The 24,256-nt window shown below is 40.6% G+C and overlaps 1 protein-coding gene across 1 annotated transcript in view; it reads left to right on the plus strand.

Annotated features, from left to right (window-relative positions):
• The window catches only part of col5a2b (collagen, type V, alpha 2b), a 43,782-nt gene extending 19,897 nt beyond the window's left edge, over positions 1-23,885 (plus strand). The window contains exons 2-55 of the mRNA XM_049570283.1: positions 292-510; positions 583-807; positions 1,280-1,296; positions 1,401-1,433; positions 1,597-1,629; positions 2,874-2,927; positions 3,349-3,441; positions 3,539-3,613; positions 3,725-3,769; positions 3,901-3,954; positions 4,035-4,088; positions 4,184-4,237; positions 4,456-4,509; positions 5,122-5,175; positions 5,806-5,850; positions 5,930-5,983; positions 6,075-6,119; positions 6,249-6,302; positions 7,735-7,833; positions 7,952-7,996; positions 8,085-8,183; positions 8,306-8,359; positions 8,459-8,566; positions 8,669-8,722; positions 8,833-8,931; positions 10,795-10,848; positions 10,958-11,056; positions 11,137-11,190; positions 11,293-11,346; positions 11,437-11,490; positions 11,596-11,649; positions 11,773-11,817; positions 11,925-12,023; positions 12,140-12,247; positions 12,396-12,449; positions 12,614-12,667; positions 14,023-14,076; positions 14,226-14,279; positions 14,385-14,492; positions 14,580-14,633; positions 14,778-14,831; positions 16,728-16,889; positions 16,984-17,091; positions 17,200-17,307; positions 19,071-19,124; positions 19,241-19,348; positions 19,466-19,519; positions 19,652-19,759; positions 19,903-19,956; positions 20,049-20,156; positions 21,900-22,254; positions 22,342-22,532; positions 22,658-22,900; positions 22,985-23,885. Of these exons, the coding sequence (XP_049426240.1) occupies positions 292-510; positions 583-807; positions 1,280-1,296; positions 1,401-1,433; positions 1,597-1,629; positions 2,874-2,927; positions 3,349-3,441; positions 3,539-3,613; positions 3,725-3,769; positions 3,901-3,954; positions 4,035-4,088; positions 4,184-4,237; positions 4,456-4,509; positions 5,122-5,175; positions 5,806-5,850; positions 5,930-5,983; positions 6,075-6,119; positions 6,249-6,302; positions 7,735-7,833; positions 7,952-7,996; positions 8,085-8,183; positions 8,306-8,359; positions 8,459-8,566; positions 8,669-8,722; positions 8,833-8,931; positions 10,795-10,848; positions 10,958-11,056; positions 11,137-11,190; positions 11,293-11,346; positions 11,437-11,490; positions 11,596-11,649; positions 11,773-11,817; positions 11,925-12,023; positions 12,140-12,247; positions 12,396-12,449; positions 12,614-12,667; positions 14,023-14,076; positions 14,226-14,279; positions 14,385-14,492; positions 14,580-14,633; positions 14,778-14,831; positions 16,728-16,889; positions 16,984-17,091; positions 17,200-17,307; positions 19,071-19,124; positions 19,241-19,348; positions 19,466-19,519; positions 19,652-19,759; positions 19,903-19,956; positions 20,049-20,156; positions 21,900-22,254; positions 22,342-22,532; positions 22,658-22,900; positions 22,985-23,131 (4,673 nt within the window). The 3' untranslated portion in view covers positions 23,132-23,885. The remainder of the gene's footprint in view (positions 1-291; positions 511-582; positions 808-1,279; positions 1,297-1,400; positions 1,434-1,596; positions 1,630-2,873; positions 2,928-3,348; positions 3,442-3,538; positions 3,614-3,724; positions 3,770-3,900; positions 3,955-4,034; positions 4,089-4,183; positions 4,238-4,455; positions 4,510-5,121; positions 5,176-5,805; positions 5,851-5,929; positions 5,984-6,074; positions 6,120-6,248; positions 6,303-7,734; positions 7,834-7,951; positions 7,997-8,084; positions 8,184-8,305; positions 8,360-8,458; positions 8,567-8,668; positions 8,723-8,832; positions 8,932-10,794; positions 10,849-10,957; positions 11,057-11,136; positions 11,191-11,292; positions 11,347-11,436; positions 11,491-11,595; positions 11,650-11,772; positions 11,818-11,924; positions 12,024-12,139; positions 12,248-12,395; positions 12,450-12,613; positions 12,668-14,022; positions 14,077-14,225; positions 14,280-14,384; positions 14,493-14,579; positions 14,634-14,777; positions 14,832-16,727; positions 16,890-16,983; positions 17,092-17,199; positions 17,308-19,070; positions 19,125-19,240; positions 19,349-19,465; positions 19,520-19,651; positions 19,760-19,902; positions 19,957-20,048; positions 20,157-21,899; positions 22,255-22,341; positions 22,533-22,657; positions 22,901-22,984) is intronic.
• The last annotated feature ends 371 nt before the right edge of the window (positions 23,886-24,256 follow it).

Below are 24,256 nucleotides of genomic sequence, written 5' to 3' on the forward strand. Positions count from 1 at the left end.
AGACAGGTATAAAATACAAGAATAAAGCTTACAGCAAACAGAAAAGTCTTCAGCCTTAATTTATAAGATCTGAGAGTTGTAGCAGACCTGCTGTCAAAAACCAAACCCTGCTTCTTCATGTTTAGTCTTGACCCTGGTAACTTCATATCTAACATATAGACATAAGTGTGGCATCATTTTTCTCATAACTCTTGGCAAAGAAGTGAAAAAGCAAAAAATGTTGAGCTATCAGGTTGGACTTCAGGTTACATGGTCATTAATTTAACTCTTTTATGTTTCTGTTTCATGAAGATACCTGCACAGAAAATGGAATAGTCTACGCTCACAAAGACATGTGGAACCCTGAGCCGTGTCGGATCTGTGTGTGCGATAAGGGGACTGCTGTGTGTGAAAACATGGTTTGTGAGGACCTCGGCAACTGCAAGGACACTGTGACCCCAGAGGGCGAATGTTGCCCTGTATGCTTGAGTGCAGACTCAACATCACTTCCAAGTGCAGACCCCACAACCGGTAAATAATATTTCTTGTTACATTATTGAGAGGTTAGTATGCCGCTACTTTTAAAAAATATGTCTTTTGCAGCTGCAGATGAGAAGAAAGGAGACAGCTGCACGGTCGATGGGGAGGTTTACAAGCACAATGACATCTGGAAACCAGAGCCTTGTCGCGTGTGTGTTTGTGACAACGGTGTCTCCATCTGCGATGAGGTGCAGTGTGAGCTGCTGCCAAACTGCGAGAAGGTCGTCACACCTGAGGGGGAGTGCTGTCCTGTGTGCGACACCTTTGCCAGTGCCAGCAGGATGATAGGTGAGAAGAGTTAGCCTGTTATTACAGTAATTTACTGTAAAGCAGTGATGCCACTGTGTGCTGACGCCGCTTGGGGTACACTTTTACATCACTGCCGCAGGTTAGACCCATTGAAAGTCTGCAAGATTTTCAAGGGGCGTTACATTACCCTTAATCAAGAGTGCATTGGAAGATTGGTGTGGAATAACTTTGAAAACCTTTTAAGGATCCAAAAAGACAAATTCTATCAAATTTGGAATAAATGGATCAAGCTTTTAACAGTATGTGATGGGCATATGTAACATAGCTAAACACAAAGCTATGTAATTTGCATACATGTGGGGATGTGGGTAAATAAAGATGTATGTGTATAGATGTTAAGGATACACATAAATACATACATAAATCATTCAGGTTTAGGAAGGTATACCATGATGCAGATAAGTTGAAGTATATATGTCTTTAACTTTCATTTTTGTTTGTTTTCCTTCAGAAATTATGGGATTCAAGGTAAGTCATGATTCATTCTAACAAACAAGTATTAATATCTAAAACAAATATAGAAACATTAGTTCTTCAAATGAAAACAAATTGTTGATATGTTTCCTTTATAGGGACAGAAAGGTGAACCAGGTGATATCCCTTATGTAAGTAATTTCGCAACATAAACAATGTATTTGCAGTTTTATTTTTTTTAATTATATTTCAACTTCAGATGAATAAAAAAGTACTAAATTTTTTGTGTGTTTTGCCAACAAAGTCACTACAAAGACTGTTTTTTTTTTTTGTTTGTTTGTTTGTTTTTTCCAGGTGGTGGGGCTCCCTGGACCTTCAGGACCCCAGGTGAGTTTTTACTGCATTATCTATTACTGTATGTCAAAGTGTACAGTATATCTTGAGAATTTATATGTATGTGTGGAATATAGGGTAAAAGAAATTTGAGCAGTGATACACAGGGCCAAATCTGGCTGGCAATAGGGTGCCAGATGGCCTGCTGACCATTTCTAAATTCACAATATAAATTAAAAGATTCACACTGGGACATATTGTTTTGTACTTTGAATGTTAATAAGGTGCCAGAGTTCATAAAAAAGCATCAAGTACCGGGGAAGGATCCCCTCAGACCCCCTGACAGAGGTCCAGGTTAATTATTTATATTAATTATTTGTTTGTTTATTAACTGGACCCTGGCCTCCTGTCATTTTATCAAAGTGGCCCCCAGGCAACACAAGTGAGTATCCCTGAAATAGAGGTTTTTCAAAATGATCTCCCATATAATAATCTCCATGCACTAATTTTGACACTAGAGGGCACTAGAATGTCATAATAGTATTCATGACTGAAGAACAACCTGTGGAAAGCTGAGGGGTGTTGATAAAGTGCAATAAAATACAATATTATTAGTGAACATTCTTTTTATTATAATAATTAAATGTATTTATAGGAGCCTTTCAAAACACTCAAGGACACTTTACATGATGGTTAACAAAACAGAAAGCAATGTATCCAAAGATCATTAAAATCAAACAATTCAGTAACATGCATTAATAAGTTAATAAAATAGACACAATCATACTGTAGTTAAAAAAACTAGGCATAAAATCATCACAGAGTCAACAGTCATCATCATTTATAGTTGATAATGTTTGCCCAAGGAAAAACTGCACAACTCTTGCATTTTAATTCAGATACATAATACAATTTTATTGTATTGTATTGTATTTTTCAAACTTTTATAATAACTTCATAAACTTTATGCCTCTTGATTTTTGCTATATACATTTTTTCAATTATTTAATTTTCTCTGACTGTGTTAATGTTATGCACCAATTCATTAAAGCCAATTCCTTGTATATGAAAACTTACTTGGAAATAAACCTGATTCTGATTCTGACAACGGCAGGATGGTTTGCCAACCTGTTTTCTAGGAAGGACAAAGACAGAAACTGTGTATACAAAATTCTGACAATTGATATTTTTGAATGCTATTATCATGACTGTAATATAATGTTGTACACTTCTAAGAGACGTTTATAGTTGTATACAGCAATTCTCATTGATTAAAATCTCTTGTGTTTATGATTCAGGGTCCTCCAGGAGCTCAGGGACACACCGGACCAAGAGGCTTTAAAGGCAGACGGGTAAATCTGAATGAATATTTTAGATGCTGTAAATCCACAGGCTAATCTGCTCATGGCAACAGCCAACAATTTGCCTTTGCATGGCTCAAACTGTGGGTTTTATCTTTGTTGTGGTCTGTAAATTTCTGCTTATTGCATGCAACTTAAGATTGCTGTCAACACACAGAAAACCCTCTGTAAGTGTAGGAAGATGGTCTGTCAGTGCGGTTAACGTGTTTTATTTTATCGTAATAATAATAATAATAATACATTGAACTTCTATAGTGCTTTTCTAGGCACTCATTCTGTTTTTGTTTTGTTTTTTTGCTTTTCCACGGTGCATGTCCTGCACTTACTATATTCATGATGCTTAATACATACACTTCACTCCAATGGTTCATCTCTCCCTCTCATTAATCATATTTCACCACACACCCTGCAGGGATTCCCAGGGCCTCCAGGATTTGATGGGGAGCCCGGTGTGCCAGGAAATCCAGGAGAGCCTGGAGCCCCAGGACAACCCTCACACCCTGGGGTGAGTTTTTTCCCAGAATCTGCACATTGAACAGATAATGAAATGACTCCTCTGCAGCGGTTTGAACATTTCTTTTGAATAATTTACTTCTCAAAAGGGCAACCTGGTGTCACAGATGTCTGCAGGTTTTGGTGAGAAGTCTAGTATGGCTGGGATGGTATCAGGATCAAGGGTGAGTCCTGCACAGGGGAAAAAAACCCAGTAAATTAAAGTTTCATATATACAAAGTTAGTACGTTTGCCATAATGTTTAAATCACAGTGTATGAAATGTTGCTTTTTCAGGGTGAGGCAGGACCACGAGGACCTCCAGGACAGCCTGGGCCACAGGTGAGTTTTGGCCTCCTATCAAAGATTTAAAGACTTAATTTTGATTATATGTTGTCACAAGACTTGAGGTAGGAACATAGTAATGTTGTATCCTGGCATCAGAAGTGACTGTCATTACCTCCTCTCCTCAGGGCCCAAGTGGTGGTCAGGGAATTCCAGGAGAGGCTGGAGAAACAGGACAAATGGTAGGAACATTTCTGCTTTTTGATTTTTGATTTTTGTGAAATGTGTGTCAGTAATGACGGTTTCTTGTGTTTCTTTGCAGGGTGAGCCAGGCCACCGCGGACCAGACGGGCCACCAGGAAAAGCTGGACCTGATGTGAGTCAAACCTACACAACAGTTTATGATATATTGTTAATTATTTAAAAGCAATGATCATTTTTAAATACTGTTATTTTACTTTTACTGCACAGGGAGAACCTGGACCTGCAGGCGCTCCAGGAGAGCCAGGATTTCCAGGATCTGTGGTAACCTGCTCCCCTCAGCGTTCACACTAAAATTGCATGAATTACAATACCGTTTATCATGACCAAGTAGCACAATCAAGCCCAGAAGAATGTTAGGAGACGCACTTGATTCAGTATACACTTCATTTAAAATACAACCTATAAACGGTGATCACAATCTGTAGACATACACTTCTTCCTCTGCTTAGTGTGTTTGTTGATTCTTTCTTTAAATGCAGGGTGCAAGAGGATTCCCAGGACTTCCAGGTCATCCAGGAATGAAAGGTCACAAGGTAAGTCACACAAACATTGCCATTAGGGATGCAACGATTTAGTGGTGATGTCGGATATCAGGCCAATACTGACTCTAATAGCTGGATACAGTATTGGTGACAACGAGGCTGATCTATTCAGTTCATTTCTAAGTTTATGTCTGATTACACAAGTGCGTACTACGTCATGCTAACAACAAAAATGTTGGATGTTTGGAGGTATTTCGCACTTGCAATATGTGGTTGCTGGTGCATGGTTTGCTTTTTTAATAATAATAATAAAACTTCAGTAAATCTAAATCTATGTATTTGTTAGAATTTCTTTCTGCAAAGTTAGGACAGAAATGTTTTAAGTCTAGCTTTACACATAAAAGAATTTGCACTTTCACACTGTGAGGTACAGCTTATTAATTCAAAACAAGCACGGGATCTATACTCTGTATCGGCCGATACCCAAAGCTCAGGTATCAATATGGGGACTGAAAAAGTCACATGGGTGCATCCCTGCACTGCACAATCAAAAGTCATTCCATGCTATCATCACTCCTCACTTTTCGTGATTATTTTTCAGGCTTTTATGAAAGAAACATCAAGAACTTACCTCCTGTTTGTGACTTTAAATCTCTCCAACAGGGAATGCCCGGTCTTGTTGGGCCAAGAGGTGAGACTGGAGCGGTTGGAACCAAGGTGTGAATTTGCTTTGTCTCATCTTGTGGTTCTTATAGTGTACAACTGTATCATATTATTGACATATTTAGATCATTACAACTAACAATGCCAAGGTCACGGGTCTGACCCCCATACTCGCCACAGACATATTTAGGGTGGCAGTAGCTCAGTCCATAGGGTCTTTTGGGAACCAGAGGGTCACTGATAGCTAGAGAGGTGCCAGTTCACCTTCTGTTTCTGCATGTGTGTGTATTACGGGCCTATGTGTATATGACAACAGAGAGAAAATTTTGAATTTTCCTTTGGGGATTGATAAAGTATATCTTCTTCTTCATCCTCTTCTTTGAACCCTTTAAATACATTCTGTAACCCCTTTTCTGTAATGTTTTATGAAATGTCCCAAAATAAGTAATAAATAAATAATTTAACCAACATATGACCCTATATAGAACCACTAACTTTTTGTTCTTAAATACAGGCACATAATACACAACACATATGCGGCCACAGGCTCAATTTCAGCCTGCAGCCCTTTGCTGCATGTCATACTCACTCTGTCTCCCCCCTTCATGCTTCAACATCAAATATAACATCACACAGACACACATAATGCAGTTTTAACATGGGTTATGTCTTTGTACTCTGTAGGGTAAATCTGGTACTCCGGGTGGAATGGGTGCTCCAGGCCCACAGGTAGGAAACTCATCATCACAACATTTCACACAGAGTCAGGTGTTGGTGATAAAGATGCTGAGCAGGTGTTTTGTTTCAGGGACCAGCGGGCATGCAGGGAGAAAGAGGCAGAGCCGGACCAACTGGTCCTGTGGTAAGAGAAGCAAAATGTCTTTATCCAGTTGGAAAAAGTGTTAAAATATAAAATGGTGATGCATGATTGAGGTGTTTTCTTTCTGTTGTAGGGAAAACGGGGTGCAGCTGGCCATGTTGGCAAACCAGGTCCTCTGGTAAGGACCACATTTATCAACTTAAATGAGTCAGATCAAATGCAAATTGTGAACTTGAACCCTATAATAAACCCAAAATCCCTGTAAGCTTTGTTTTGAATATTTGACAATTTTTTTATTTAATCACAGGGTCCAATGGGAATCCTTGGAGTGGCAGGTTTTCCCGGTAACCCAGGAATGAAGGTGAGACTGAACAGTTTTATGTCATAATATTATAAATAAAGATTTGGGAAGTTTTCTACAACATTAATCCATTTTTATCTCCATTATCTTGCTGTGAAATTATTTATTGTCTTGTAGCAAATTGTCCATATTGGCAGACTGTTAGGTAACAAAAACACACATTGACCATAACCTCAGTTCATTTTATCTCACAATATAACACTGCTGGATGAAAGCTAAAACAGATAACTGTGTTGATAAAGGAACACACAGCTTTCCTGACTTGACAGGATAATTAGAGAAAATGACAGTGGTAGAATCTAAGTACATTTACTCAAGTACTGTACTAATGTACAGTTTTATACAACTTTCTACTTCTACACATTTCAGAGGCCAATATTGCACTTTTTATTCCACTACATTTACTGGATAGCTTTAGTAACTTGTTACTTTTAGCAGGTTTAGATTATTAATACAAAATGATAATAATAAGAATAGATCAACTAATAAGATATGATGTAATATTTTAGGATAACATACCCTGTGGTATATAAAGTAAGCTGAATTAGCTCCACCTTTAGCAGCTGCAATATTCGAGGGATGAACACAGAGTGCTGCAGGGATGACCTTTTTTCTGCAGGCTGATCCAGATGTTAATGTCATACTGATTTCTTCAGTGTAAATCACAAAAAGTGAAAGTCTCTTAAGTATGTGTTAACCACAGACCTTATTCCAGGCATCTAACCAAAAATCCACTCAAAAAAACTGATTGACTTTGAGACAAGGGAACCAAGAGTGCTAAAATGCTAACTCATTTCCAGCTTTTATTTTATTCTGAGATAGGCCATTCTACATAATGAGTACTTGTACTGGTGGTACTTCAGGTATATTTTGATGCTTATACGTTTGTATTTTCACTTAAGGGAAATTTTGAATGCGGGACTTTCACTTGTCACAAGGGTTGTAAGAAAATATCGATACACCTGAGTATTTCAATATTGAATTCGGTAATACTGTATCAATTCTCAGAAGCACTGTATTGATTTTTTTTATTTTCATAGTTTGTTTGCCTTAAGAATCCTGCAAGCGTTCTTATTCTATTTTTACTAATATTGGCAAAAGTTAACTTTTTATGCAGATGTTTATGTTCTTTACACTATGACAGATTTCCTAAAATAAGATTAAAAATTGGAATATGTCACCTTGCCTACAGTATCACAATATATTGTGATATATTGAATTGTAACCCCTGTATCGTGACGCATATCATATTGCTAACTTGGCAATACACAGCCCTACTTGTAATAGAGTAGTTTTACGCTGCAGTATTGATACTTGTACTTCAGTAAAAGATCTTAGCACTTCAACCACTGCCAAAATCTGACCCCAAAATTTTAATAAAAGAATTTTTAAAAAGTCCTCAAATTTGACCTAAGTCTGTCCTCTGGTGCAGGGTGAAGCAGGACCGACAGGCGTCAGAGGAAGTCCAGGACAACAGGGACCCAGAGGGGACGCCGGTCACGTAGGACCAGCTGGACCAACAGGAAAGCAGGTTTGTTACAGCTTCATCAATCTGATTTAGTTTTGGGTATTCCTGGGAAAGTGAACACATCCTGTTGGACTTTATTCACCTTTGGATTAACATAACAAGTAAAAAATGTTTTTAACAGGGTGCTGAAGGACCTGATGGATCTCCAGGTGCTCGTGGCCAAGCTGTAAGTATCTACAAACTGCAAACTCTGTGAACCATTTTTAGCACTTGTCCGTGAATCTTTTGTGATATCTGCTTCTTCTCCTCCTCAGGGTATTGCAGGTGTCCAGGGTCCATCAGGGCTGTTGGGTCCATCTGGTCCCCCTGGCCCTCAGGGAACTACAGGAGCACCAGGACCAAAGGGCCAACTGGTAACCTCCCTCGCCCTTTAGCATGACTCCATTTCCACCTCTGTAACTTTGTAGCTTATAAAACTGAATGCACTGGGAGCTTTAATGTCTTGATCTCCAGTTGATCTGATGGTGTTTTACAGGGTGAAGTTGGAGTGCCTGGATTCAAAGGAGAAGCTGGAGCCAAGGGAGAAAGAGTAAGCTAAAAGACCCTTTATCATCCAAAAAATAAAAGTTAAAAACGATGAAAGTTAATTGGAGGGGACTGTTTGACTGATTATTGATTGCTGGGTTAGGGAGACCATGGTATTCCAGGTCCACTGGGCCCAATGGGAGAGGATGGAAAGCGTGGACCCAGAGGTGATGGTGGCTCTATCGGGTCTCCAGGACCTCCAGGAGAGACAGTGAGTCAACTTTTACTTCATCTTTTAAAAACAAAACTTCTACAGAGAGTCCTTTTCATGACTTCAGGGCCTGAAATGTAATGGATACTCAATTTGTTTTAGGGAGCCCCTGGAAACAGAGGTTTCCCAGGTGCAGATGGTTTGCCAGGCCCTAAGGTGAGTTGACTTCACATCAAAATACACATAATGCCGGAGCATAACTGTCATTAATTGTGATTATTCTCAACCATGACATGTTTTTTTTTGTGTATCTTTGAACCAAACAGGGAGCCCAGGGTGAACGAGGACTGCCAGGGTCACCTGGTGCCAAAGGTTTAGATGGAGATATAGGACGTAATGGAGAGTCAGGTTTAACAGGAGCTCGGGTAAAGCACACACGGCACACATTATTACAGCATTTATTCATCACTTTACTCTTATATAGTAAAAAACTACCCACAAAAGGCAGTTAGAGCAACTTCACACGGGCAGAAAATCTTGTATTTGTTGACCTCAAGTGGTTTAACTTTTCACCCTGCTCCAGTGATGTAGAGGTGTACACCAGGATGTGTCAGTACGTTGTGATATCACTGTCAGGTGTGGTTACAGGTTCAAAGATTGCAAGCAGAAAGGGCGGTGAAATACTGCTTTTCAACTTGGTGTTAAGTTACTCTTTAGAGGGGACCTTGTGTTCACTGTCAGGACAAACTTGTAATTTTGGTTTTCTACTAGAACATGTTAACATGCTTTAATGTGAAAAGAAACACTTCATTTTCCTCTTACTGTCTTTGCTGAAACACCTGTATTCACCCTCTGCCTGAAAAACAAACAAAACAGCCCAGTCTGCTCTGATTGGTCAGCAGTTCTGGATCTTCCACAACTCTGTGTCTCTGCCCTGTCATTGCAACCGCAGCAATGACTTTAATAGACAATAGCAGCAGTGCGCTTCCCTAATGTTAGCATATGCCTACATGTACCAGGGCAGCTGGGAAGTGACTGTGTAAAGCGTCACTATCTCCCGTTAAAAATCACCAATAAAAACATATCAATACAATCGGACATGTTCCAGCAGGAATATTATCCAAAATCTGAGAGAAATTAACATCAACAACTAAAGATTACATGTCTCCATCACATTAGCATGTAGCTACATGTAGCAATACACTTTCTCCCAGTGAAAATCAGGGGGAGAAATTAACATTAGCAACCACGTTTTCACGTTTCTCTGATGTACGCATGTAGCATGTAGATTAGAAGCACTATCAGCTGTGTACCTAGAACAGATGACCACAAAGAAATCTCCCAAGAGTTGTGATCATTTTGTCTTGAAAGTAGAAAAAACACTTGGATACAGAATATTCAGAATGGTCTGAAGCATGAGGTTTTTGGTAACAAGGATTACTTTTACATACATTTACCTCACTATTTGAAACTTTGGCTACACTTTATTTTACATTTTTACATTTTTAACATGTGAAATCTGAAACGGTATTTTATATGATAGAAAATAAGGAGAAGCCTTTTAGGTTTTCCTGTGAAGACTGTCAACAGTTGAAAATGGCTATTCTTTCAATTAAAATGAGTTAACACCTATGACAAATTATAATGCACTACTTTGCACTTAAAGAAATTTTGTGTCACTCATAACTGGGTAAATTTTGGTAAGTAGGGACATACAATATTTTGTTTATTTCAAGATTCCCCAAAACTTTAAAGTAACCTGTCCAAACAGGCCCCAAACCACATAATACCAACTTGAAATTAAATGGTAAATGTCAGAAGTACCACTGTCTATATAGAGCAGGGGTATCAAACATACAGCCTGTGGGCCAGAACCGACACACCAAAGGGTCTAGCCAGCCAATCCTGTCAGTCAGCAGCTTCAGTTCAAAAGAAAATGTATCAGGAAATGCATGGATAGATGCACATGTAATGACAGTGAGAAGTAGACTGACTGAATGTGGAAAAACTTACTGTTGAAACTGCACTTACTTTTCTTAAGACATCTCAGGTTGTTTATCTATTTTGTAAAAGGATGAACGTCTACAGAATACAATTCTTTACTCAAAAAAAGGGTAGAAGATATTGGAGCTGGCCCATGGAATGAAATGAGTTTGACACCCCCGATCTAGAGATAGAGCATCTGTTAGTGTTCCTGTAAGATATTTAGAGAATATTTATTTTGAGAAGATGCAGCTCTAGAGACAGGTATTGAAGGTTGTTCTGTAACTGTGCATCTTATTTCACAGGGTCTGACAGGACTTATTGGTGCCCAGGGATCAGAGGGAAAGCAAGGACCACAAGTACACAAAACTTTTTTATTTTCATGACTCATTTTAATTTCCCTAAAACAACCATTAAGGAATCATTCTTGGTAGATTGCACGTAGTAATGTTCTTGCGGTCTTTCCAGGGCTCAGCAGGAGATGATGGTAAACCAGGCCCATCTGGTTCTACTGGAAACAGAGGTGCAGGTGGACCGATGGGTCTGCCAGGACCAAAAGGCTTTGCTGTCAGTATTTATGTATTTGAATCATTTTAATTATATATTCTGTGCAGCAACAGATGACTAATGTGGTTCCTGATTTTTAGGGTGATGCTGGAAAGATTGGAGAGGCTGGCAGCCCCGGGCCGCCAGGTCAAAGGGCAAGTCATTTTCTCTATTGATATCATTTATACATCATAAATGCACACATCCATACAAATATACCTGCAGCTATACTGATAGATACTGTGTCTGTCTTCTAGGGTGTCCATGGAAAAGACGGAGAGGAGGGCGCTGCTGGTCCAGCCGGCCCCGCTGTAAGCATCTAACTGTTGACACAATCTCATCATCAGTGATTTGATGACACAATGTTTAGATGAATTTATATTCTGTTTGCTTTTCTCCAGGGTCCTGCAGGAAAGAGAGGAGAGCAGGGACCACAGGGACTACATGGTTTCCAGGTACACTGCACCCCATAGTTATAAGAATGTATGTTTATTTCAGTGTATTGATGTCATTCTTGTTCATTATTGTTATTTGCATTAAATATAAATTGAATTCTTTAGGGTTTGCCCGGAACTCCAGGACCACCTGGAGAGCCAGGAAAACCAGGTGATGAGGTATGACAAATTTAATTATTTTTAATTCAGCCATAAGTTATATATTGTACAATAATAAGTCATCAACATACTAAGATGTTTTTCTTATCATACCACAACAAGCAGAATATGTTTTTTTTCCAGGGTCTTGCTGGAGAGGCTGGGGCTGGTGGAGCTACAGGTCCAAGGGTAAGTCCATTACTGTTCATATTTAAATCAGTCAGCCACAAGTCAATACATTTAATTATTTTTTGCAATTAAGAGGTGTTGCGTTTATCCTTTGTTTGTCCTTGCAGGGAGAAAGAGGGCCTCCAGGAGAGAGAGGTGAAATTGGGCCCAATGGGCTGCAGGGACCTAAAGGTAGTCCAGGTGGACCAGGACCAGATGGGCCAAAGGTACTGTAACCATGAAATCACTCATGCAGAGACACTAAGTACCAAAACCTCACATAATATTTTAATTTATTGCATGTAAATCTTGTTTACACTGAGCCTTACTGTGTCCCTTTTAGGGTAGCATTGGTCCAACGGGTTCTCTTGGAGAGCCAGGAGGTCCAGGACTTCAGGGAATGCCAGGAGAGAGAGGTACACCAGGACCTTCAGGCCCGAAGGGAGATGCAGTAAGTAAAAGATAGGATCATCTGCAAAGAGGCAGAGATACTAATTTCTCCTCTAACATTACCGTCAGTCAAACAAAATATCCGCTACTGATGTCAGCAGGTTGTTGAAGGAAATTAAGCCACTGATAAAGGTGATTTTTTCTAACAGGGTGCAGCTGGAGAAGCTGGACTCGAGGGCAAAGCTGGGGCTGACGGTGCACGGGTGAGTCGTGAACTATATGACGTTTGTGGCAAAATATTTTACCTGATGGCACAGAGACTAAACATATTCACTTTTCGGTCACCAGTTGCTGATAGTCATGTACAACTGAGTTTTATTTTGTCTAATATGATATTCTAATATTTTTTTGAAAATTCTATTAAAAGGGGCTTCCTGGTCCTGTTGGACCTACTGGTTCCAGTGGACCTAATGGAGAGAAGGTGAGCCCAAAACCACAATTTTAGCATGAATTTTTAAGCCTGGAAATGTTTATATAATTAGCCAAATTATTATGTTTCAGAAAAGAAAAAAAATGATCAACAATTACGCAAAAATGACAATGTTTGACTGAAGTTGAGTCATAGATACAGAATTAAGAAAGTTCTAAATAAGGGTAAAAGTAAACAATAATGAGAATCTTGGTGCAGAACAACAGGATGGAGGGAGTAACTGTTTTCAATTTTCAGTTCAAAATGACTGCTGTTTAAATAAGTCCACTTTTGAATTCAATTTAAAGGTACAGTAGGTCAGGTCAACTTTATTGACTTGACCTTGACTTGAATTGGACGGTGTGAAGAATTCCAGAGTTTCGGGGCAGCGATAGAGAAAGCCCTGTCCCCATAACACTTAGTCCTGGATCTCGGGACAGATTAGTCAAACAATCTCAGCTCTCTTACAGAGTGATATGAGGAGAGGAGCTCTATGATATAAGAGGGGTGAGGCCGTTTAACACTTTGTAGACAAACATCAGAATTTTAAAATGTATCCTGTAGTCAACAGGCAGCCAGTGTAGGAAGGTAAGAATGGGGGTAATGTGCTCCTTCTGTGTTGACCTTGTTAAACTCTTGCAACTGCATTTTGGACTAGTCTGTTGATGTTGTTTGGCTCTAAGGGGATGTAGGCCTGCATGTCATCTGCATAATTAAAGTAAATAAATGGAGAAGAGGATTGGATCAAGTATGAAACCTTGGGGTTCCCCATAGTAGATGGGAACTAAGGAAGAAAATGAGTTACTCATAGAGACAAAGAACGATCTGTTGGATAAATATGAAGAGAACCAGTTTAAAGACTCCCACCCATTCCATTAATCTGTGACTGAGAATGGCGTGATCTACAGCGTCAAAGGCTGCAGTTAGAGGAGGAACAAGAGGACGGAGCAGTTACTGAGTCAGCGGCTAGGAGGAGGCCATTTGTTATTCTTAATAGGGCTGATTCAGTATTGTGAAGGTAACTTTTATATATATATATATATATATATATATAAAACAACAACAAAAAAACATATTTTTTACTGAAATTGCCCCTATATCCTGACAGTAAACCATGATTTGTTTGTACGAACATGTCTCATGTACTATTGTCAGCATATAGTGACAGTTTCAGCAGACATGCCTTTTTTTTCTTTTACAATAGAAGATACCAACTGTAGACTTTAATGAGCACTGGATATGTGGCCTGCACATAAACCAGACGCTAACTTTGAAAACTTAAACCTGTAAAGTTCTGCATCATTCCAGGTTTAGATGAAATGAAAACCTAAAGGAATTCATTTGACTTGACCTTCCCTTTATTTCAGGGTGAACCCGGCCCACCAGGGCCTACAGGACGCAGAGGCACTAGAGGAACTCCTGTCAGTACAACATTTTATTTTACAACAGAAGTTAAATTAAAGTGACATTGCCCTTGAATGGCTATATGTCTACTCCTTCCTGATAAAGTGTGTGTGTGTGTGTGTGTGTGTGTGTGTGTGTGTGCATGTGTATGTGGTGATATTAACAGGGTTCAACAGGTGAGCATGGTCCAACTGGTGCTGTCGGCTTCCCTGGACCTGCTGTAAGTGGCTGCTAAAGTTAAAGTTAACGCAGGGCGGATATGTTCAATATATACCAACAATTAACTCATTAATGCTTAACGAAAAACATCCTGTTTGTTTCCCAGGGTCCCGATGGTCAGCCTGGAGTCAAAGGTGAAGTGGGTGAGACAGGTCTGAAGGGAGAGGGAGGAGCACCTGGACCACAGGGGATGGCTGGGAAACCAGGAGGACAGGTACACTCAGTTAACTACAGTGGGAAAAAATGTCAAACAAGTCACCTAACTACAATTAATCACTCCACTTACACTGTGTGTTTTTAGGGACCTGTTGGTGTGACTGGACTGAAAGGTGGCAGAGGAACACAGGGCGCAACGGTGAATTAGGCTCCGTATTTTTACATGTTCAAAGCCTTTGGTGTTTTGACAGTGTTGTTGTGCTTTCTACCATGCAATAAATACTCAAGTGTTATCATTTTTGTAATTAAAGTGCATCTTTCTTCCTCTGTTGTCTTCCCACAGGGTGCTCCTGGTTTCCCTGGGTTGCCAGGAGGAGTTGGAACAGCTGGAGCTCTTGTGAGTTTTTTGGTTACTAGAATTGTAACGATATATCAAAATTTTCAACCTCATGATAACAATGCCTCCATCATCATGGGACTGTGACAAAATATGCCATGAGATTGTGTGATTATTTTGCTTGTATAACTGCCTTCTAATATCTAAATTGTCAGGGCTCAACATTTAACGTTTGCCTGGGGTACGTTAACTCTGGGCTTGTGCCTTTGTGCAGTTGTCAGATCTGGCAAGTGTGAAATAAATGTGATGTATTTACTCCTGGGTCAACGATGTCATATATGACATAAAGTTACCAATGTTAAAGGGCCAGTGTGTAATATTTTGCATGGTTTATTGTCAAATCTGAATCTGAATATTCTACCCATTAACATGTTTATATAAGTGTGTAATCGCTATAAAATAAAATTCATTTGGTTTTCGTAGCCTTATAATTATGCTTTTATATATATATATATATATATATATATATATATAGCAAGGGCCTTGCTTTAGAGAGGTCGCCATCTTGCACCGCCATGTATGTAAGGCAGCCCGAGCGGATAATCCAGCCAGCCAGAGAACGCGTTTCGCGTGTATAAATAAACCAATGAAGACAGTGGAAGGAAGGAAGGAGGAGGAGGAAACAGCAGAGAGTGTTAGTAGTTCGTTGACAGAGAGTAGTGAAAAGTTTTTTAGTTATAAAGTTTGCGAATGGACCACACTTACCATGCAACAGGAGAGAATGAACCCGAACCGTCATCTGCAAGGAAAAGAAGACGCAACTTCACTCCTTGTGATGCACTCTCTGCGGCGCTTTTCCTCCTGATGATATATCTCCCCAACGATGGTAGCAGTAGAACCGAATCCCATTCTGTGCATTTAGCCTCCCTTCTCGCCCGCTCAGCATCAAACACATGGAGTTCCTCATCTGTATGCTCCGGCTCAAACAGGTATGGCTCTGGGTCTGTGTCCGCCACAAGAAACTCTTCAAAATTGCGTTCAAAGTTGTCCATTGCAGCTACTATAGTCCGGAGATATTGCTAGGCTAAATAAACAGCTGAGCTCTGTTTACAGGCTACGCTGTCAGTCAGTCTGCGGGCTCGAGATTGGTGGAGCAGAGGGGGGAGGGGGTCTCCGCTTGGTATTGTAAACAAGTATGTGTGTATGAAGTGTGTGTGTTATGCTAGAAGAGTCAGAGTTTGGGACGGAGTCTTTTACACCCTGGAGTGTTACCAGAGTTTCTGGAGTGCTCAAATAAACGGGCCTTTTTCCCGAATGCTCCTCTGGTCTCCTGCTCGTGAGGGATTCATTACAATATCGTAACATGGCTTGGATTTCTAAATAGACCTACTCCTGAAAAACTCATGCGCAAGGCTTTTTGTCCCTACGAGGCCACCGTCATTTACCCGACAGGAGGGGTGAGCGAGTGAGCCCTGCAATCTAGGATTTGACCACTGATGTCACTGTTTTCAACAGTTTTCAACCCATTTTACACAGTGGCCCTTTAAATATCTCTGGAGTCCTGCATGCAGAAGACTTACCTTTTTTTTGCTCAGAAGCTAACACTAACCGTCATGCTGCTCCAGCAAGGCCCCGGTAAATGGACTGCACTTGTATAACTCTTTCTAGTCTTGTGACCACTCAAAGTGCTTTTACATAATATGTCACATTCACCCATTCACACACAGTTACACACTGGTGGCCGAGACTACCATACATGGTGCCACCTGCTACTCAATAACCATTTACATTAGCGGTGTGTATTGGCAAGAATTTATGGATACGATACATATCACGATACAGAGGTGATGATTCGATATATTAGATTTGGTTAAGTGTTTCAATTTCATACTTGCTGTTAAGTCACATTTGTATTTCCAAAATCTGTACTGAGGGAAGACTACGTGTGTGTTTCAGGGTGCTGTTGGAGCAGACGGGCCAATAGGTCTTCCAGGAAAGCCAGGAACTCCTGGTATTGTTGGAGAGAATGGAGCTCCAGGACATCAAGGAGAGAGAGGACATGCAGGTGCACCAGGTACCCCTGGAGAGAAGGGAGACTCTGGAGAGGATGGTCCTCCGGTAAGGTGCAGGTTGGAGTTCACTGTAGCATTCATTTTAGGCTGCGCTGAACACAAATAAATCCCGAGGTGTTTGTCTTGTGTTTCTCCGTCAGGGACCTGATGGGCCTCCAGGACCTGCTGGCACAGCAGGACAGCGAGGAATCGTGGGTACACCTGGATCGAGAGGAGAGGCCGGCATGCTAGGACTGCCAGGTCCTGCTGTAAGTATTCCTTCTGACAATGTTTTTAGCATCACAAAGTGATATATCTTGCTCTAAGAATGTGGTGATGAAAAGTTTGATTATTTGAACTTCGTATTTATTCCTCAGGGTCCACCTGGAAAAGCTGGAGCTCCTGGAGTTCAGGGCGGCAAAGGGCCTGCTGGAGGAGTTGGATTACCAGGAGCCACTGGGCCAAGAGGTGACGCCGGCCCTGAGGTTTGTCAAGTCTATCTTAGTCACCAACAGCTTTCATTTGTCAGTCTTTAGCTGGTGGTTATATCTGGAGTTACTTTAGATCAGTGCTGCTTATTTCTTGAAAACACGAATATATGACTTTTGGAAATTAGTTTCAGATTTTAGCACCAAAAACAGACTCTCTTACTATTTGGTATTCACTCATTTATCTAAAGTTATTAGGAATATGACAGCAAAAATACCTCAAAAACTGCAATTATGTATTAGATTGTCATTAATAATATATGCAGTTTGGATAATTTTTTGTCTCTGCCCCCCTTGGCACACCCACGTCCAAACAAACCATTGCAAAAGTGCCTTCTTGCAGTGGAGAAAACTGATTTAGGTGTGGATGTTTTCAGTTGCCTCTTTGTCAGCTCCACTAAATAAGTGCTTAACTTATGCTCCTATGTCTATTTTGCAAGTGTTGGTGGTGCTTGTTGTGGTTGGCACTGAACGGTGGTGGCATTTGGCTGCAAGTCACACAAATGAAGGAATCAACTCACCAGTTTGTAAACTCTGCTCATGCGTCTCTGCTAGCTGGTTAGGATGAAGTTTTTTAATGTTAACTTCGGTAAACATCAAGGAAAAGATGGAGATGATAGGCATCAGCTACAATCCTGACCACACAAACAACTGAAACCACCTCTGCATCCATATCTACATGTGAGGCACCAAGGCAGCCGAGAAGGAATCTAACACTGGCTGCGATCCTGATGGCGTGGATCTTTCTGCCTAACTTGCATCCTGCTGGGATAATAAACTGTATGACATTGGTGCCTGCATCAGTTTCCAATGTGATATCAGAAACTATCAGAGGATTCTGTTGAGAAAAAGGGACAAGGCATGTGTTTTACAATGAATACGGACTGGCGTGACAGTGGAAATATGAGGTGCTGTCCCATTCCTGCCCTCCTCGTGCCACAGGGGACATAAACACTCTGGATCATCGCTGTACACCATTCAGAGGAGGCTGCAGAGCAAAGTCATTGCCTTTGTTTGAGGCGGGGACGACCATGCAGCCATCATGTCGAGATCAAAACATGCAAGCAAACTATGACACATGCACCCAGTGACATGAGAGACGGAGCCAATTAGAGTCTGGAGCCCATTCCAGGACACTGTTGATGTCACCAATAACTGTTGAGTCTGTGGTGGATTTAATTTGTGAAACAGAGGCAACTGTACCCAAAACTACAGTTAAATCACCCCACAGCCAGAAACCATGGATTACCAGAACCATCCAGAAACATAGTATAGAGTATAAAGCAGCAGCCATCAATGTAAGAATTACACAGCACAAGTTAAAGGAGCTGAAAGGATTGCATTTCACTGAGATGTGCCTTGTATGACTTCATGTGCCAAATAAATTACTGATAAAGTGTCTCCCAAGGTGGTCTTAAAATTAAGAAAACATGATGCGATGCCATAAAGGCTTCTCTGTATGCTTTCTACAAGCTGGTACCCTTGTTATTTTCTTCTCTGCCCCTCAGATAGCCTAAGTCCACCACTGGCTGTCCAAGTATTTAAAGTTTGGTATTGCTGTCATCAAATAATACTATGTATGAATCAGAGTCCAAAATATCTTTACGAGTTTCGTAGACTTTATACGGCAGCAACCTTTAAATGAGGTGAAAGTTTTCTTCAAAGCAAGCAAATATTTGTGAAAAGACAGGTAGGTCTAACTACGAACAAAAATGATTTTAATATTTTTTATTTTTATGCCATAATTTGTGTCTCCTCAGGGTATTGCTGGAGCAGAGGGACCTCCTGGGACAGATGGTCTTGTCGGAGAAAGGGTAAGATCCCATACATTGTGTTTTTGCTTTTATTTAAGCAGTGGACTGGATTTACTAATGGTACCATGCGAATGGCTATGTGTGCTAATCACTGGTGTGTGTTCATGTGTTTCCAGGGAGACAAGGGTAATACTGGTCCTGAGGGTCTGGCTGGAACTCCAGGGTCTCCAGGAACTGAGGGTCCTGTGGGACTGACGGGTGGTCCTGGACCAACAGGCGAAAACGTGAGCTTCACAAACAGAGATAGTGCTAATATATCATGTCAATTACATACTGATAGCACTCTCAATGCTAACTGCAAAGTCAGTTCTGTCATTTCTTCTTTCTTGTTTTGTGATTAGGGTGCCAGAGGCGCCCCTGGACCTCAGGGAGCACCTGGAGTACGGGGAAAAGTGGTCAGCATAAAACTGCTATTTTTCACCTCACTGATACACAAAACAAAAATTTAGTAATTAGAAAAGGTGCTTGTTTTTAGTGTGTTTTCCAATGACATGTTGAACTGTTACTGTGTGTTTAACTAACTTCAGGGCCCTCAAGGACCACAAGGAGATAAAGGAGCACCTGGAGAACAAGGAGAAAGGGGTCAGAAGGGACACAGAGGTTTCACCGGGCTCCACGGTCTGCCAGGAATAACTGTAAGCAATTGTTTTTAATTTTAACAACTTCAAATACTCATTTATATACTTCAGCCACTGTTCATAGTTACATCAGAGAAACATTAAAAACACAATAACATTGAAGGTATCAAATGTTGAAATGTCATTCTTTTCTATTTCAGGGTGCTACAGGTGAGCCAGGAGCGACAGGTATTGTTGGACCAGCTGGGCCAAGGGTAAGTTTATCATATCCAGTTAAACTATGATCAGCGTAAGTGCTGTTCTGCCTTATTTAATAGTGTATATTTCTCACTCTTTTACTGCACAGGGTCCTCCAGGAGTGGTGGGTCCCCCAGGAAAGGAAGGAAACATTGGTCAGCCCGGACCAATGGGTGCTCCTGGAAGCAGAGGTGCCATGGGTGACATTGGGGCCCAGGTGACACAAGATTCTTTTTATCTTCTTTATATTTCAAATAATCAACTTATTGGTATTATCCATACACTACATAAAACAATAATTGTAGCCACTGTGACGTCACCATTGGTTTGTGGACTAGTCTTGAGTTAGACTTTTTGACTGTTGCCGTCTTGGATTTTTGGAGCCAGAAGTGGCCATATTTTGGACAAGAGGATGGAGCTAACAGTAATGCTAGCTTGGTTAGCATGGTGCATTTACAACTTTGGTTAACTGTGATAATGCTAATGCTAATTTTGCAAAGAAGAAACAGGCTTAAAACTGTTAAAATAAAATTAACTTACCTGAAGAACATGTTACTCCTTAGAGCAGGCCTATTCAGTTAGCAGCCCGTGGGCCACATCCCTCGCAGAGGCAACCTCCAAGTGGCCCAGCTAGGAATGGGTACTGAGACCCAGTATTAAACGGGGCAAAATTAATCAAGACTGTAGTATTATAAGCTCTGCCGTTATCAGCTCTTGTCATTACTTTTTTAAAGTTTTGGTTTCATGTATCATCACGCTGCAGTCTCTCTCCTGCTGTCTGCATGTTGAGGCTGACCTCTTCCACACAAACACAGACACACTCAAACATGACAGAGTGAAGTCAGATGACAGCAGAGAGGCAGCAGAGCAGATGAAGGGAATATAACTACAAGATTACTCTAGTTGACAGCAAGTACGCTTGTTCCTATAAGTTAGTGCAATTAAACCTTCGCCTGTAGAAAGTCAGGACTTTATCAGTTTTTGTGTTCAGCATGTATAAAGCGATATTTCAGTCTGCTCTGTCCACAGTCTCTCATTCAGCACCATTGTGGTTTATAATTGCAGTTTACACAAGCACATCATGCTAGCGCGACCAATAACAAATTGTCAAAAAACAAACTAAAATGAAAACTGTCTGTATGTCACTTAGTTTGCTACCTATCTTAAATGTACCTGAGACAGCCGACCTGCAGATTGTGAGTGTCCTCAGTAGAGGGGGGACTGAGAGCAGGAGGAATGGCTGGTACTGATGTGCTTATATAATGTAACTCAATATTGTGATGTCAGGAGGAATATTTATTTTATTGACATGTTAGGTTGTTTCCAGTGAGATATTACTGAGTTTATATAGTGACTTTGTTGTTGTAAACGTGACTGTTGCTGTCATAGACTGTATAAAACTATATCCTGTGTATCTTCCTAAACATTTGACCCTAAAGGAGAACATCAGAAAATGAGGGAGAAGGGAGAGGGAATGAGAGAGATGCCGGTAGAGAGATAAAGTTTGTTATTAGTTACTGTTTATGTGACTTGTTATCCTTCTGTGCGTTGATAGCTAGCTAGTGTCTGCATTGCATACAACTTTGTGATGTTCCTTGGTCAGATGAGAGGCTAAAATTTTTTTTTTTACCAATTGCCAAATTATCGAATTACGATTACCAAAAGCTTGAAAAAGTTTTCAGTGGATTGCCTGCTGCTGAAAATGTCTGGCCCATCAACATTTTCTGGTTTTAAAGTATGTTGAAAATTCAATTTGTAATTGAATAGCCCTGTCTTAGAGGGTCTTTTATTACAACCAAATGCTGAACAGGACATTTTTTAGACAACCAAAATGTAAAGGTTATCTTTATTGAAGTGAAACACACTGAAAAAGTGACAGCTACTGCTACCCTTATACTCTGTAAACCACTTGCAAGACAAAAATCAAATAGAGAAAAAAAATGTATCTTGTCTTTCTCAGGGTCCACCTGGTGACGATGGCCCACCCGGCCCTCCAGGCCCCCCTGGACCTCCCACCGCAGCTGTGGAAGACCTCTTTGCCGCCCCTTATGATTACGATAAGGGCTTTGTGCCAGAAGCTGTGGAATTTGTTGAGGACGATGTAGCTGCTGATCCTCCACCACTTCCCGAGATCAACAAAGATGAAGCCCTTCCCAACAAAAACTCAGCTGGCCTCCGTGCAGACACCGGCGTCCATGCCACACTGAAGACCCTCAGCGGACATCTGCAAAACCTCCGCAGTCCTGATGGTAGCCAGATGAACCCTGCCAAATCCTGCCAGAACATCAAGGAGTGCTACCCTCACAAAAAGAGTGGTAAGGGGTCTGTTTGTCGTCTTTTCTGCTAATTATGTTTTTAGACCATTATGAAACCTATTGATGTCCCCTTGCACTTTTAAACAGGTGAGTACTGGATTGATCCAAATCAAGGAAGCACAAAGGATGCCATCAAGGTCTTCTGTAATATGGAAACTGGTGACACTTGCATCAATGCCAATCCAGCCACCATTCCTCGCAAAGCCTGGTGGACAAAATCCAGTCCCAGTGCTGACAAACTCATCTGGTTTGGAGCAGACATGAGCAGTGGAACTAAAGTAAGAAATTGAGAGACGTTTATTTAGTTTTTTCAATTTGTTTCATTCAAAATGTTATAAAAATGAGTGTCTAGAAGTCTGATATCGAGCATTCCCTGTGTGTAATCATGTCAATCTAATTTCAGTTCCGCTACGGAAATGCAGATGAGCAGCCCAACGCGGTGGCGGTTCAGCTGAAGCTGCTGCAGCTTTTGTCCAAAGAGGCACACCAGAACATCACCTACCACTGCAAGAACAGCGTGGCTTATAAAAATGAGAAGAGCACCAACCTGAAGAAAGCGCTGGTCCTCAAAGGCTTTAACGGCCAGGAGCTGAGAGCACTAGGCGTTAACCGCCTCCGATACACTGTCATCGATGATGGCTGCTCGGTAAGTCATTACCAGACACCTACATTTGACAAAAATCTGTTAGAAGGCACTTCTACTAAGGTATTTGTCTTTTTATCTCCTTAGAAATCAAACGGAGAGTGGGGCAAGACAGTGCTTGAGTACAGGACTCAAACTTCTGCCAGGCTGCCCGTCGTGGACGTGGCCCCCATGGACATTGGAAAGCCTGATCAGGAGTTCGGCCTGGACATCGGCCCTGTGTGCTTTTCATAAAACAACACAAGATGGACAGAAATCGCCCTTTTTTTAAGAGGAGTAACGTCATCACCAGAAATTATAGTAATAAATGGACTCCTCTTTCTCTGAGCATTGATGAATTCTTCTACACATGGCTGCATTTCCTGTAACCTGTTGAAGTACAGTGTACTTGCTGTGTGACCAGTAGGACGCTGACGTAATTTTTCACCTTGTCAATAAATATACAATCTGGAGCACCAGTACTCTACAGGGAAATGCATGTGAGTGGAAAATAAAGTCTGAGGTGCTAACATGAAATGTATGTATAAAAACAAAGAGTTTAGATGGATTGTAAACTTGCATAAACTGGAAAAACAGCCAATAATATTAAAGTTTAAAGAGAACTGAGAGCAGATTGCATAAGAACTAAAGCAAATAAAAGCATTTTCATTTGGCTTTTTTCCAGTAAATGCACATCCAGAGGCCAAAATAGGGCAAGAGTTAATATAGCAATGACTGTAGTTCTTAATTTTAATAAAATAAACAGTGAAAATCATGCTTGAACCTAAATTATTAAGTTCTGTGCAGGAACTCATTTACTCATTCAACAGAAAAACCGTTGTATCTCCTTTAAAACTTAAACTGTAAATGCAACATATGGCTGTAAATTGCAAATTGTTTGTTTGTTTGTTGACTATTGATGTGGAATAAATGTCTTTCTTTGGAATGGCTGTGCTCCTCCCACAAACCAAAGGCAGAAGAGTTGAATAAACACATGAAAATGACTTTAAAGGGGACCTATAATGCCTTTTCATATTTTGTGTCTTTATAGTGTTACAATGAATTATGTTCATATTAGAAGTACATATACATGTAGAAGTAATCCCTGTGAGCAGAAAGTGAGGGGTTCAGACTGTTCTGAAAACTTGTTGAATGAAATCCCTCTGATTGGCAATTCACCTCAGCACACAAGAAGACGACTGGAGTCAAGAGTGGGTGAGACCAAAAAAAAAAAAAAAAAAAATTGTTCCATAAGGTACAAGTGTTATTTAGCAGAAATATTTCATGATAATTTGTGTTATCGTTCACTGGTGCACAGTAAATTCGCTCTGTTCTTTCAACATTGGATTGTGTTGTTAATGTGCTAACTGGCAAACTAGC

This window comes from Epinephelus fuscoguttatus, linkage group LG24 (assembly GCF_011397635.1).
Source record: "Epinephelus fuscoguttatus linkage group LG24, E.fuscoguttatus.final_Chr_v1".
In the NCBI taxonomy this organism is placed as follows: domain Eukaryota; kingdom Metazoa; phylum Chordata; class Actinopteri; order Perciformes; family Serranidae; genus Epinephelus; species Epinephelus fuscoguttatus.